The 16,180-nt window shown below is 41.6% G+C and overlaps 1 protein-coding gene across 3 annotated transcripts; it reads left to right on the forward strand.

The window, feature by feature from the left end:
- Positions 1-1,604: 1,604 nt before the first annotated feature.
- Positions 1,605-13,508, forward strand: LOC308310516 (voltage-dependent calcium channel gamma-5 subunit-like; the record flags this gene model as incomplete). Of its 3 annotated transcripts, none has more annotated exons than XM_080756884.1 (5): positions 1,605-1,821; positions 8,721-8,807; positions 11,376-11,516; positions 12,501-12,646; positions 13,236-13,508. In XM_080756884.1, 5 exons carry the CDS (start codon positions 1,626-1,628, stop codon positions 13,506-13,508), a joined length of 843 nt encoding a protein of 280 aa, XP_080613010.1. The 3 variants fall into 3 exon arrangements, with proteins under 3 accessions (XP_080613010.1, XP_080613008.1, XP_080613009.1); XM_080756882.1 differs by having other exon boundaries at positions 1,626-1,821; positions 8,667-8,807; XM_080756883.1 differs by having other exon boundaries at positions 1,626-1,821; positions 8,685-8,807.
- Positions 13,509-16,180: the final 2,672 nt, after the last annotated feature.

Here is a 16,180-nt window from a genome sequence, read left to right on the forward strand (position 1 = left end):
CTATTTTTACTGTCATGGGTCAGGGTGACTCCCTGCCTCCGAGTCCTCACCGTCTTGTCACTGTAGCCCTGTCACAGAGCTGCAATAGACTATCATCCTTTCTGCAAGTCTCTTCAGTCTAAAAGCTCAAAACGGGTCCGCTGTTCCACCCTCATAGTCACATCAACACTTTTACACTGTACATCATCACATTGTCTGATTGTCATCACTCTCACTACACTGAATACATGCTTGCTTAATCACTGCATGTTGATCTGGACATGATATCTAACTGTATTGTGCGACTGAACTGTAATGAAACCCTTTTAACCAATTAAAACCGGGAAAGCATCTGTGTAATTTCATATTTTAGTGCTATAGCAGTCAGATATGGGTTGACTTCTCAAACAATTGCAGATCTACAAGCTGGGTGAGCTTGTAATGAGAGTGTATGAGCTTGTAGATCTTGAAAATGTGTGCAAATCTTTGAATATATTAAAGCTAACATTTTTAACTCAAATCTTTGCTTCTGAAACAACATATTTTGGGGTGGCCAAATACACATCATTTTGGGCACTACTATAGCAACATGAGTTTTTCAGTGGGTTGGCTACCACATGCCCCAGTGGACCGCACAGTGTGGATATACATTTAGAGGCAACCATCCTGCTGGGATACCATAAGAACATTGTAAGTCAATGCTTGACCACAGAAAGAATAGTCACTGCTGAGGCAGTCACTAATGGGGGATCTAAAATAAACAATAAACAATGCTTAGATGCTAGAGAATAGGACACTTCTGTTGAATTGTACCACAACAAGGGACTACCTGCGGTTTTATGATTTGGGCTCAGTTCTTGTTCCTCATTAATGCTGGTCCATTGCACTAAGCTGATTTCCGATTGATTGCTTATGCCTGACTTCTGACCTGGGTAATTGAAAATTGGAAACACTCGGAGTAAATGTTTACATCACTGGTAATTACATTATACCATTATGTTGGGCATCCATCCCATCATAATACCCTGTGCTTTCACATTGATTATGATTCAATGAGTGAACACATGAAGTGTGCCAGAAAAGCTATAAAGTATTTAATGTGATGTCATGTTACGTTACTACCTGCAAAGGTCAACCACTTTAATTACATGATTGATTGATTGATTGAATACTTTATTAACAGTTTGCAAAAAAGTTAAGGTAAAGGCACAGGAAAGTACAGTTCAATACAAGGTCTGCTATTGAGGATTTAAACCCCATGAAGCACTATGGTTTGTTTCCATTGGCGTCTCATTTAACAAACGTCCAGGGCCTTGAGGTGGACTTGACACAAGCCTATTAGCATATTGACTTCACACAATGCCTGTCATCGTCAACATGTTCAATTTATAATGTTCTGCTTGGCTTTGGTTGCAAACTCTGCAGCTATTCAACTTCTGGCCTGTATACAAAGTTACAAACTGCAGAGAAACTCTTTATTCCGATAAGCACATACAGTACACATGCACGCACGCACAAGATGACCAATCTCATTTCCTCCATTCACCTTAGATCTCAGAATTCAAAGTTTTCTTCTTTCTGTCTCTCTCCTTATCCTCCCAGCTCCTCTTTCTGCTACCGGCGCCCCCTGCTGTTGAGACTGTGGTATGAGCGTATGTGGCAGGAAGACGCTGACGGTGCTAAGCAGCGTATTCGCCGTGTGCGGCCTGGGCCTGCTGGGGATCGCTGTCAGCACAGACTACTGGCTCTACCTGGAGGAGGGTGTCATCCTCCCCCTCAACCAGAGCACAGAGATCCGCACGTCGCTCCACTCTGGTCTCTGGAGGGTCTGCTTCCAGGCTGGTGAGTTTGGGGGATAGAGTAGTTTGGAGAATTTTCGTGCCAATAGCAGATGTCATGAAACCAGAAACTGACATTCAACTCACCAAGTTGACAGTCCACTATTGTTTATCCGTATATCATTGTCACACACTGACTCTTGTTCGCTTTCCCAGAAAAGTAGTAAATACACTGTGCTCAAATCGAAAACAAAACATTTTCAGGCTGACGCAACTTGATTTACATCTCACTTTTCAATGGCATTTGTTTTGGCCAGGATGTTCAGGTATCTGTGGCGGCAGTCATCTTTGGACCTTATATTTGACAGAGATTCTTTGACCCTCTAGTAAATCTACAGTATCTGATACAGAAACTGGTTTTGACACAGTGGTGATTGGCCGTCTGATTGTGGGAGGAGCAGATATTTTTGCTATAGGCGAGGGCACCTTTAGGCTTATCAACCTTGACTTTTTCACTTTTTTTATCCCTCTAGTATAGACTAGTGACATCAAAAGTCATTAAGTCAAAATGCCTGCCTCCTCTGTTGTTGTCTTGATTCTGAAGCAGAGGTATTTGTTTAATGTGATAGATTTATTATTCTGTCAGGGTTCATTCAGTCATTCCATGTGCAAGACATCTTTGCTGCAGTTGATGATTGCTCCACTTACAGTATATTATTGTTCCACCCCTGACATTGTGTCCAGTCTTGGTGAGCATGGTATATTTGGTTAGGATTTGGTAGCAGCAGATATGTTCCACCATGCAGATAAGTGGAAGGACTAATGGGATAACATGTGTTGTTGGGTCAATTGAGTGACCTTATGGACCACTTAACAGTTCTGGCTCAGTGTTTGACCCAGAAAAGCCCACTGTGCACTATCATGCTATGCCGTTACATCAATGCTGACTTTGTGTTCATTGGGTGTTGGTGATGAATGGAAGTTACTAGCTATTAGTTATAGGCTTTGTTGACGTATGCAACATCTGTCTACGGTATATTCATGTAGGCAAACACAAGGCATTCAGAGAATGTCGGGGAGTGACAGAAGTAATGTTTCAGAAAGGGGGTCGTTGATTAAAGTGTTTGTTGGAGCCATTATGATGGTGCTATATTATTGGTTAGGTTGGCATATTATTTTTGAACAATTGGTGGCAGCACTATGGGTGTGTATAACTCAGGTGCAGAAATTAGATGGAACTGGTTCCTACCAGCAGCAGACAGAAAGGACTCAGGAAAACAGAGAATTGCTAAACACAATTATATTACATGGTAAATTCATTTCAACTGCATCAAACTTTATTCAACAAATTATACCCTCAAACTGGAATCGTTGCTTGCACATCAATCTGTTTCTGTATACTGTAGGATCTGTGAAGCAAAGTGCCAAGACAATAGGACTCTTGGAGGGCATTTGTGTTTCTTCTTATTTCTTTATGCCAGTTTAATATTTTTTACTCAGCGGTTTCATTATTAGTATAAGGGCATCTTTTCCCCAAAACGTTCGTCGACTAGCTTTTTTTCACTGATGAAAACTAAATAAACACTAAATAAAAACGCTAAGCTATGATGACTAAAACTAAGACAATTTTGTCAACAAATAAAAACTACACTAAAATGTTATAGGGAAGGACTAGTGGAAAATGAAATCCAGTAGAACTAAATGACAAATGTTTTGTTGCGCTCAGTTGTTGTGTTTTGAAAATAGCAGATCTACAAGCTCACAACTAGATTGGCTATTTTCAGCATGCAACCATGTGTAAAATCAGGCATTACGACACCATCAAGGCCTGCCAAAAATACATTTCTAAAACTAGACTAGACTAAATCAAATCAATTTGCTGTCAACAGTGCTATAGCTTACAAGGCCCTGGGCCAAGGAGATAGAATGAGATGTAGTGCCACACCTACCGTCAACTCAGAGTACTCACTACTCATTTCATTTGCTATGCCTTTACTAATTTGCTGAGATTGTATGGTAGTGCCCGGGATTGAACCTTGCAATTCAAAGGCAAGCACTCTTCAGACTGAACTACCCAATTACTTCAATATCTAGTGTGACATCAAGTGAGAGGCAATTTGTGAATCCATGACCATTCGTGGTTAGTCGTGCGTCTATTCGTAGAATTGGCTGTCTCGATTCATTCCCAACTTTGTGTCATGTCCTATTTTTAAGTTGAAGAGTAAAATCACACCCGTCTGAAGTGAGTGGTGCAACTCCATGTGGGGGTCCCCAGGGTGGGGGTCCCCGCGCCCCGCGTCCGAAACGGTTGATAAATGACAGTTACCGAACAGGGCGTCCCCGGAACTTACAGAACGAGGTCAGGGTGCTGGCCTGGCCCACGTCCGTGACACAAAACCAACCAAATGCTATTTTCGTGGTCGGACAGACCCAGCCAGCCAGCCAGCCAGGGACGGACACAGCCAGCCAGAGACACACAAAGCTCCGTATAGGAGTGGTTGCACCACTCAAAAAAACACCTGCATGCCTGTCTTCACTTGCTCAATATACATAATACAATATATATATATTTCATTTTTATTAACTAGCAACATTTCAGTCAAGGACCATCTTTGAGATGCCTCCCTAGTACTAGGGAGTCAGCAATAAGGGGGCATAAGTGAGTCAGCAATGTGGGAGCATAATATAACAGGGCTAGGGACAAGTAGGGGGTCAGTAATAAGGATCAGAGTCACCTAGAACTAGAAGCATCAAGTCACATTTGGTAGGACAAGAGCTGTTGTAGTTCTGGTAACACTGACTGATGATTTGGGGCAGGCAAGATCTACAATAAATGCCTAAATTATGTATATTTGATGTGATAAAGAGGAAGCATAATCAACATTATTTAGCAACATTGTTATAGGCCTACTAACTTTATTTTTAAACAACCTTTTTCTCATTTCAGGAAAACGTTTTTTAAGTTACATCTCATTGAGTCACTTATCAATGTGTTTGAATTTGTTCCCCTTCAAAATGTATTTGATAGACTGGAGGTAGTAGAGTTCATATTCTGTGGGAGGCTGGCAGAGTATACAGCTAAATGGATTCGGGGAAGTCATTTTCACACTGATCCTCTGACAACTTAATTTACAAGCACAGGGATCCCAGCAAACCCCGGAGACCTAACCTTACATTAATTCAATTATGGTTGACTGGCAGCAAGGATACAATGTGTTCAGTCAATTAATTGTGGGCTCGCCTCAGCGAGCACACTATTGTTACTGCCAATTTATATTTGTGGGCTCGCTTCAGGGAGCACACTATTGTTATCCACAGAATTCATTTCTTCGATGTCTAACTAGTTCCACATACTTTATGCTAGAAATTTTGTTCAAACTTCAAACTGTTCAGCTCTTTGCAGTGATGTGTGCTTGTATTTTGATTTTCACAAAGTTTTATACTTTTTAACTTTTTAACCAAAGGGCAACCAGTCTCTAGTAACTGTAACACTTGTGGGCTCGCCTCAGCGAGCACACTATAGAGCGTCGCAGTCCCTCCCCCTTTCAGAACAACGAGTGGCCCAGGAAATGGTTCTCCATTAATTTTCACCATAGGCGATTCCTAAATTATTTATTTAAAGACGGTTACGCCGCGGACAAAGCCAACTCGGATCGTGACAAATCATGACAATGAACACAATGTTTTGTGTGTTTTGTGTGTACAAAAAAGTGTTGTAACCTTTCTAATTATTTGTTTGGCCCAAAACATTGTGTTCATTGTCATTATTTGTCACGATCAGAGTTTCTAAAAAAATGTAAGAAAAATCTTAGACCATTATCAATAATCATTGTGTTTATGCTTTTAAATATAGGCCTATATGCTATTTGACCCTTTTTTCAATTTCTGCTCATTCATGCTTTCATATCCATTGATGTATTTTTTCTTTTTACCTTTTCTTAATTAATCAAGAATACATTGTAAAGCATTATTCATACATTACAAATCATCACAGACACAGTTATAACTTTACTTACTTTATTCTGCCACTTTTTGGGCATCATACTACTTCCACATACTTTATTCCACTTTATGCAGTTATTTATGCTTAAACTATAGTTTTTACAAATTTTCATACTTTTTTAAAAGTTTTACTTCAGCATTTTCTACTTTCGTTTACAATATGCTACAGTCCCGGAATTTTGATTATGTATTTAGACCACCAATGGTAACACTATTACTCCGGTCCCCAAGTTTCAAACTTGACACAGCAATAACTTTATACAATGCATTTTATGTGAGCCCACGCAGTTTCTACAGGAACTGCTTTCTAGTTCCAAGCTGCTGCTGCCAAAGGCCACAGTGTGCAGTCTTTGTGTGAGAGCAAGGGGGTTGTCGTGATAGAGAGGAGGGGAGAGAGAGAGTGAGCACTAAAGTGTCTTACCTTCTGCCCTTACCTCCTGTCTTACTTCTCTAACTCCCCTGTTTTAACATTTTATTTCTTATTACGTGTATCTCATCTCACAAGTCACAACTAGAATCAGGAACGTGGTATGTGCTTGTGCATTTGCATTCACATCAGACCAGTTAATTGTCTCCAAACTTGTCAAGGGATATGCCCTGATGAAGATTAATATTAATTTAAGATTGAAACATTGACCAGCAGCAATAAACTTTAGAGGAGCTTTTTCAGCATCACCAGTGTGCAGATTTTTGATATTTCTGTTTGTCTTGCACCTGGACCTCAACATTGAGGCCAATGGGGCGGGTCCACAGAGTTATGAGCAGACGCACTAGCGTTTATGGGCGGGGCAGACGATAGAAGCATGCAGAGTAGTAGCGTTTCAAATGCAGAAGTATTGCATTCTCAGATTTGACCAGGCGATGTCTGCTTCATTGCTCTACCGTGGTTCTGGGGACTTCAGTCTCATTTAGTATGTGGTCTAATCTTAATTGTTATACAATGAATAGTGAAAATATAGCGGATCTTCCGGTTGTTTTGGCATTAAGCCATAGGCCAACCTTGACCCAGTTTGATTCTGTTCAGGAGCTCCTGAGCGTGTTCCACGTGATCGGAAGAGGAGGCTGAAGTCGTCCGCGTAGTCCAGGTCTGTCAGGACTATGTGGGGTGTCGTATTGACCTCCTTGGTGTTAGAGTGAGGCCAAGATCCTGCTCTCGTCCATTGATGTAGTAGTCCATGCACTATATGACAAAGAGGAAGGGGGCTAGGGTGTCCTTGCAGTACCCCAGCCAAGATGTCAAACTCCTTACTGTTGCCATCTGGGGTCACCACCTTGGTCCTTCTTTCTGCATACATTGTCCCTATTTCCCGGAGTATAAGTTGAAGGGCCACTTCACCCTTTTTTCAACCAGATCTTATTTTAATGATGTTTGGGAGACAAGAAACACTTTGTGTGTATATACTGTATATATACGTGTGTTTTTAGTATTTCAAAGTGCCAGTGATGTCATGGACACTGGTCTCACTTCCTTCCTGGACTACATGTTGTCTCAGTGAGATAGCCCTCTCCACAAGGTGGGGTGAGTGCAGCAAAGCATTATGGTCATTGTAGTAATCCAGCAGTGAGAACAGTGTCCATGACATCACAGACACTTTGAATACTAAAATATCTAAAAACACAAGTTACCAACATAAAACATTTGTTCTCCCAAACTTCATTAAAATAAGATCTGGTTGCAAAAGGGGTGAAGTGGATCTTTAAGGATCTTCATCATCGTGCCTCTGTGGATCGTTGAAAGTGGTTAAATGGGCTAATGCTAAAGCTAATAAGATTGTGGAGCTACTGGAGAAGATTTTAGCACAATGCTTCCCACCATGGGATCATATCTGAATAGTTACCGCACAGAGTTATGTGACGAAGATCTCGATTGCAACTGCAATTAGTTACATGTGCAGACATCCTAATACCCCGCCTCCCCCTCTCCCACACAAAGGGACAGATTAACCCCCACAAGGGCTGGTAATTTCTGCAGGGCCCCCATAGCGTGCGTGCGTGCGCGCAACATTTTGGTGTCTTTTTATCATCTTTTTCACCTACATTTTACAAAATCAAGGGCCAATACCGGGGTTGTGGCTCTTTCGGAGCGTGAACTCTGGGGGGAGGGGAGGGGGGGGGGGGAAAGGGGGAAAAAAATGTTTGAAAAATGTTATATAATATTTTCATGTGTGAAAGATTAATAAAAATCAAAAAAAAAAAAAACAAGGGCCAATGAAGGGCCCCAGGAGACCTTTTCAGGGTGTCAAACCTAGTACCTGACAGTCCAATTTCCCTGAAGGGCCCCTGAGAGCCACGGCCCCAATGGCTAATTTGTCCCTGCCCACGCACGCACGCACACAAAGATACAGTACACAGTAGCCCGCTTTCACTCACATCAACACTTAATCAACCTCTGGGTCTGTGGTGTTAATTGAACACATACTGTAGACCAGTTGCTGGAATTTAACTTCTAGAGTCATGTGTGCAAGTGTGTTAACGGACAAGGTGCTAAAATCTTCTCCTGGGCTGTTCCTTGGAAATACATTGTGTTGTTAAAAGAAAAGAAAAAGTCCTTACCACCTATTCATTTCAATGCAAGTTTCTCATCCAGCGCCTTTATATGTCCTACAAAATAAGTGACAATCACACATTATTGCTTCAAAATTGATTTTAACCTACAGATAATGAAAGACAACGGGTTTACTCTTCCCACTAAAATGTATCTTGCAGTTGAGTGCATTTATCATGAACTTCTTTGACCTAGCTTGTTGTATCCTTATGAAAACACAATTTCGCACAGTAGAACAGGCAGCATCTACTTTTTCACTTGCATCCCATGAATTTTTTGTACCGAATAATGATATAAAAAGCTCTGTCAGTTTCTTCATAAGCTCTGCTGAATGCCAAGCGATGGAGGGACGGCCGAGTAAGTCCTGTACAAATTAAAAGGCTATCAATTATTTTGTTCTTCCCTTCTTGCTCCAGGGGACGAGAAAGGCCGCTGTTTCACCATAGACTATGTGATGCCAACTAACATCCAAATGACGTCAGAGCCCACCGTTAGCATCCTGAGTAAGTTCTCTCTCTGTGTGTGTGTGTGTGTGTGTGTGTGTGTGTGTGTGTGTGTGTGTGTGTGTGTGTGTGTGTGTGTGTGTGTGTGTGTGTGTGTGTGTGTGTGTGTGTGTGTGTGTGTGTGTGTGTGTGTGTGTGTGTGTGTGTGTGTGTGTGTGTGTGTGTGTGTGTGTGAATCCCTGGTGATTTGCTCAGATGGCCAAATGCCAGTCTGGTTAATGGTTTTAGCTATATAATTGATAATTATATAGAGGGTATCGGTGTGACATCGTCATCATTATGCCGGAACTGAGTGGCAAAAAACGACTTTCTGGCCTTGACAGCCCAGAAGTCCTGTCAGTTGAACAATGTTAAACTCACTTTTCCACTCGATTTTCCACTGACTTTATCATGCGCATGCCCTCTTGTAGGTTTACTTTTGAACAGCAACATGGTGAAATCCAAATATTTTTGAGTGGTGCAGCCACTCCAAGGAACAGCAATGTTCAGCAACAGTCCCTATGTCTGTATGTACAGTACAGTACAGTACAGACTACATAGTCCCACAACGAATAGTCCGACAACCAATAGTCCAATAGTCCGACAGCCAATAGTCCGACAGCCAATAGTCCGACAGCCAATAGTCCGACAGCCAATTGTCCAATAATCCGACAACCAATAGTTCGACAACCAATAGTCCGACAGCCAATTGTCCGACAACCAATAGTCTGACAGCCAATAGTCCTACAACCAATAGTCCGACAGCCAATAGTCCGACAGCCAATAGTCTGACAGCCAATAGTCCTACAACCAATAGTCCGACAGCCAATAGTCCGACAACCAATAGTCTGACAGCCAATAGTCCTACAACCAATAGTCCGACAGCCAATAGTCCGACAACCAATAGTCTGACAGTATAGTCCGATAACCAATAGTCCGATAAACAATAGTCAGACAACCAATAACCAGACACCCCAACAGCATCACTCAGTTCAGACGGGATACACACACACACAAACACACACACACACACACACACACACACACCCTTATTTATGCACAGTGTTTCCCTCCCTCTGATGTACGGGGGGAAGAGAAGACATTCATAGAACAACGTAGGCCACCCATCAAGCATGTGTGTGCTGATGCTATTTCTGTCCCAACTCCCAAGGTGAGGGCTCCATCCACCAAGCACTCACACAAGATATGGGGCATATGAAAAATTCAAGGGTGCCATTTCCATTTGGGTGAGACCCCCTTGTGTGTGTGTGTGTGTGTGTGTGTGTGTGTGTGTGTGTGTGTGTTGCACAACAAAGCATTTGTGAACAGACAGGCTGGCAGTATACAGGGAAAGCCACACTATAGGAGCAACAACAGCTACTTAGAGCTCTATTAGAGAGAGAGAGAGAAGGTGGTAGCGCTTTGTGTTTCAGTTCCCTAGTACCAGGTATAGAGGGTATGCACGTGTCGTGACATCATCATACCTGGAAGTTATGTGGGAACGCCTGCTGAGTGTCACAAAAATACTTTCTGGCCTTGACAGCCCATACATCCAAACAGAAAAGTCTAATCTGATTGCATTAAACAACGTTAAACAAATTTTTCCACTCACTTTGCCAATCGATTTGCAACTCACTTCATGCACTCACCCTCTATTGATCAGGAACGTAGATGGTAATCAAATTAATATATTTACTATAGGAAAGTATCCGTAACAATTGGATAGTAAATACTAATACTATATCTAGGCTATACCTATTGTATAGTCTTCAGTTTCTCGAGGGTGCAATTTTTAATTGTTTTTATTTCAAATGTTTTTTTTATATTTTTTTTTATATTTTCACTAGTCCCGGGGAGACATCATATTTCTCTTTTGGGTCACTGGCTAAAACAGTTTGGGAACCACTGGTTACAAGAACACTGTCTATTATTTCATCTTCTGACATGGCTGACACTCTACGCAAGTTTAGATATCCAAGCTGTAAAGTTTATGACACAATTCCAACTTCATGAACAACCTGCATCCATGAGGCTTATGAAGTCAGAATGATTAAAGGGCTAGAACAACAGGAGTTTGTGGACCATGTGATGAATTGTCCTTGAGGTGTTATTCTGTAACATAATAAATTATTTCCATTCCAACCTATATAAACCTTAGAGTATATATGAATAGAGACGGCACCGGATTTCTCCTCTCATCCACTTGCATTAAGTTGCTTCAAAGCGCATGAGGCGATTTCACTCCTGCTTTCGGTTAGGAACAGAGTGCATTCTTGGAAGAATTGGGCCAAATCGTGAACGCGCTGTGCCGTTGACTATTCACGTATGAAACAGCGTTCACGTGTGCAATGATAGTCAACGGACCAGAATTGGCCCAGCGCTGCAATACCAAATCCGGCCACTATGTCCATTTCGCCTCAGGGTTTCCTCCGGGTGCCGTCTATATTCATATATACTTTAAGATATAAACCTACTTTGTACCTTCTTCCTGTTTTTCTTGTCTCCCTCACTCTTTTTCTAACCCCCCCCCCCCCCCCCCCCCCACACACACACACACACACACACACACATCTCTATCTCTTCCTCCAGAGATGATCCGTTCTTCCACGCCCTTCCCATTGGTCAGCCTGTTCTTCATGTTCATCGGGTTCGTCCTCAGCAACATCGGCCACATCCGACCCCACCGTACCATACTGGCCTTTGTCTCCGGAATCTTCTTCATCCTCTCAGGTGTGGTACAGTACGCTGCGACATTATATGACTGCAGCCGGCACATGTTTAAATGAGTAAAGGAATGAGTGATGGCTTTTATTTAACAAGGACATGCAGATTGCCTAGAGTTGGGAAATTTGAATCTAGTATACTGTATATACTGTACTAGAATTTGAATCCTAAAACGGTATCATTCCTTATGAATCACGGCCTACTCGGGGACCACGCTATAGCCTCGACCAGTGTTCATTTTGACAGCATTTGTATGTAGTTTTAGTCATGGTCTTCACCAACTATCATACTATTTTAGTCAACTTAATAATCTACAGTTGATTTAGTCGACTGCATTTTATTTTGGCAGGCGTTGATGGCAACAGAAATAATGCCTGATTTATACCTGTGTGTCAAAATTAGTTTTTATTTGTTGACACTGTCCACATATTTAGTCATAGTTTTAGTCACCGTAGCTTAGTTTTTATTTTATTTAGTTTTTATTTAGTTTTCATCAGTGAAAAAAGGTAGTGGATTTTTATCATAGTTGTAGTCGACGACATTAACACTGGTCAGGTGTGATGCAAGTCAGGAATGATACAATAACCCATTGTACTTGTTGCTATATAGTTCCCAGTGCAGTATTACAGTCAATGGGTGATCAAGTGATGAACGCCCCATCCATTTACGCAATACCTAGTATACCCGTTGTACCCATTCACAGAGTACCATGAAGTGTAGTCTCGCGTTACCAGACTGTTGCCAATTTCCAAATGCTTTCATCATTCAGAGATTGTGAAATAGTTGTCTGGCTATGTGAGACTACATGAAGTGTGGCACGCGCACGTGCACACACACACACACACACACACACACACGTTTCGATGGATAGATGAAAGTGTGACATGCGTTCCTCTCCGTTGAAATGGTCCTGTACATCAAGTGGAATAAACTGAAGTTAATGTGCATTTTCTTTGTCTCTCTCTTCCCCTGTCCCTCGTCCTGCCTCAGGCCTGTCTTTGGTGGTAGGATTGGTGTTGTACATCTCCAGTATTAATGATGAGATGATGAACAGGACCAAAAGCAAAGAGGCCTATATCAGCTACAAGTACGGCTGGTCCTTTGCCTCCGCCGCCTTCTCTTTCCTGCTCACCGAGGTAACTGAGACTGAGTATTAATTCATGTTTTAGGTTATTATTATACATTTTTTGTTTTACAAACTTTTACAATGATTTCTTTAATATTATTTACTATATTCCTACTAGACCCCTGCAGGAAAAAAATTGATAGATATTAGATTGTAAGTACACTTACACACATGCACTGCCACTGACATATTGGGCTCATTATCTATGCTATACTGTTTACAGTAGAGTATCATACAAATAAATAAAGGATCATCTTTCTGTCACATGACTAAGTAATAGTTCCTAAAAACTATTACTCAGCCATGTGACAGAAAGATGATTATAGTCTTAATGGATTCCTTCCTTGGGGAATGTAGACAAACATAGGTCTATTAGACATCATTATGGAGGTTTATAGGACCCATTAGTGTTATCTAACAGGACATGGAAATAATCAGGGTTAACAGAGACAAGTGACATGATGGAGCTGTTTTTTATTTTGACAGTGTAAACTGTGTAATTCAGGAATAAATGAGCAAAACTCGAATGACGTGTGTGTGTGTGTTCGTTCATCCTTGGTGTTGTGCATGTTGGCTGCACGTCTACAACACCCGGCCAGACTGCAGGCGTCATGTCGGTGTACCTGTTCATGAAGCGCTACACGGCCGAGGAGATGTACCGCCCCCATCACCAGGGCTACTACCGGCCACGCCTCAGCAACTGCTCCGACTACTCTGCCCAGTTCCTCCATCCGGACGCCGTGGCCGGCGCCGGACGCGGGCGCAGCCCCTCGGCCATCTCCTCCTCCTCCGTCCAGATGAACTCCACCTCCACGTACCCCGCCCTCCTCAAATGTCCCGAGGACGAACAGATGTCCTCGTCACCATGCTGAGTGGGCTTTGATTACGTTAACGTATCGCCAGATAGACGGAGGCTTTTTTTGGTCTCAAAGTTGTCTGACAGTTATCTCTCCTGTAAGCGCGCCCTACTCTATTAGTCCCAATGCGAACCGCTGCAGACTTATTTTGTCTCTGGGTCTGTGGGGAAATCCTAGCTCGATATGTTGACTCTGTCTCATCTCTTATCTTCGGTGCCTAGCAGTCTGATGAGCCAAATCTATGGTGAGTAGGGTGATGTTGCCATAGAGGCTGAGCTGGAGTCACTTAAGCCTGTTTCTCAGTCAAGTAGGAAAAATAAGGTGTACATGTACAAACCTGGAGCACAAAACTGCACCCTGGCAGTGAAACGGTGACCCATTTCACTTTAGAAGAGCCAATATCCTGTTAGCCTGGTTAATAGTAAAGACATCTAATCTCCAGGAAAAAGAGTCTGGGTTGGTTGAGGGGGGTTGACTGGGGGAGTGATTGCACTATAGGGTCTTGTGAAACAAATTGGATTTGACTTGGCTTTATACAACAATTTCAACTTGATATAGTTTTTCTTTTCCAAATTGTGTTAATTTAGTGTCTGGATTGTCTGGGTCCGTTTTGAGATAAAGTAAGATTGTACTCAAGATCTGGCCCATGTGCTTGTGCTATACACATCCATAATAACCAGTCATTATCAATCAAGACTGTTTTGCAATGCACTGGGGTGCATGCGTGCGGAATACACTTTTTGTATTGCTCTTATGTACCTCGCAACCCAGGTTTTCATTTGTTTATGTCCAACCAACTCATTCTCATTCCCAACCTGTCTAATGCAGTCGCTTGGTCACATCCTCACGCAACACATTTTATCGCCTGCGATGCCCTCTAGTGTATAATAGGTTCATATGTTTCAGCCCTGCAAACATGACTAAGATCATGTTTGACCAACATACCATTCTGTGAGTTAGGCCTTTGGTCTTGTGGAGTTGTTATGGGCACCATGGCATTAAACTCACCAATTCTTCCCTGCTTCTCTGCCTACATTAGCATTTATTTTCTTTTTTTGGCTTTTGCCTTTTATTTTTATATTTTTTATGGAGGGACAGACAGTAGGCTGACATAAAATGGGGAGGAGATGGGGGGGAAGACATGCAGTGAGGGCTGTAGGGATCGGGAGTCGAACCCACGGCACACTGCCAGACTGGAATGCCAGCCAAGGTGCTTGGACCACTGAGCCATGGCCCAGGACCCTATTAGCATTTCTGTGTCTGTTTTCTTTTTACTTTTTATTTATTTTGCTCAATGTACAGGTAGCAGCTCTTAAAAAGAGATGAGCATTCCTTTGCTACAGAGAATTCTTGGACATAGTGCTATTCAACATCTAGATTCATTGGGTTGAAGCCATCCTCTCTTTAAAGCCATAACAGGACTTCGCTAGTATTGAAATTCCTGTTTTGTTGATTTCCTTTTCATTGCTCTGTCACTCTCAGCACTTTACTACTATTGTACTATTGTCGATGCACACTAGTAAAACTTTTTAGTTTTTGTACAATCGCAAAAAAACTGCTTGCCCATAATAACTAAACAGAGATTAGCTCATAATGAAGCCCCTGTCGAGAATTGTTTGGCCATATAAAATATTTATATTACAATGTTTTTGTTTTTTTCCCTACATGTTAACAAACTATGGAAAATCTGCTTTCATAAACCATCATAGTCCAAAGCATTTGTTGTATGCAATGATTTTTACAGTACAGTACAGTAAACAAAGAAATGGGAACATTTGTACCATTTAGTTACACCAATGGATTCTGGGTTTAACTGACACAGCTTTGAATAATATTCAAAAGTGGACAAAATGAAAGGAGAAAATGTTGGCTGTGTTATATGGATAAGATGATGAATGCATATGATGATGGAATGTGATGGAAAGTGTCTGATAGGCTTGATATGGTGCGCTATGTTGAATGTAAGATTTACTGAAGGAAACAAAGGTGACCCAACCTAAACTACATTTCACTGTGCACAGTGAAATACCTCTCATACAGTCTACAGATACAGTATATTACCTCAGAATTATAAAGTATTATAGTCCCTTGAGTGATGCAGTCGTTACACACCTCTGGCACACTGGCATACTCACAGGCTCAACGTAAAACAAAAAATCACACCCGTGTGAACTGAGTGGTGCAACTACACATTTATTGTTATAGTTACTGTACACAAAAAAAAGGTTTCCGATTGGCTGTCATTTTTGGGCTGAGTAGGTAGGGATTTTATTTTATTTTTTTATTTTATTTTTCGTGGGAAGGATGGGTAGCAAGGAATTTATTTTATTTTATTATTTCTTTCGTGGGAAGGATGGGTAGCAAGGATTTCTTTTTCTTTTTTTTCCTACGGCAATGATGGATAGGCTTCTTTTTTAATAACTTTAATATTTGCCTGAAATACCATCTTTTAAATAATGAATGGTTCAAGTACACAACACTGTATGCCTATAGCTAAACATTTGAAAACTTTGAATAGAATGTCCACACACTGGTTGAATACTGGTTCATAACTAAACACCCTTTATGGAGACTACAGTGTAATGTTAGCCTGTAGCTACATGCTAACCGTTAGCTTCTCTCTTCCCCTTGGAGACTACAGTCAGCATTGATGTGTGTAGCTACGACGCAGCATTGTGTTGCTACGT

This window comes from Protomyctophum bolini, assembly GCF_963924005.1.
Source record: "Protomyctophum bolini genome assembly, chromosome: 3".
NCBI classification, from domain to species: Eukaryota; Metazoa; Chordata; class Actinopteri; order Myctophiformes; family Myctophidae; genus Protomyctophum; species Protomyctophum bolini.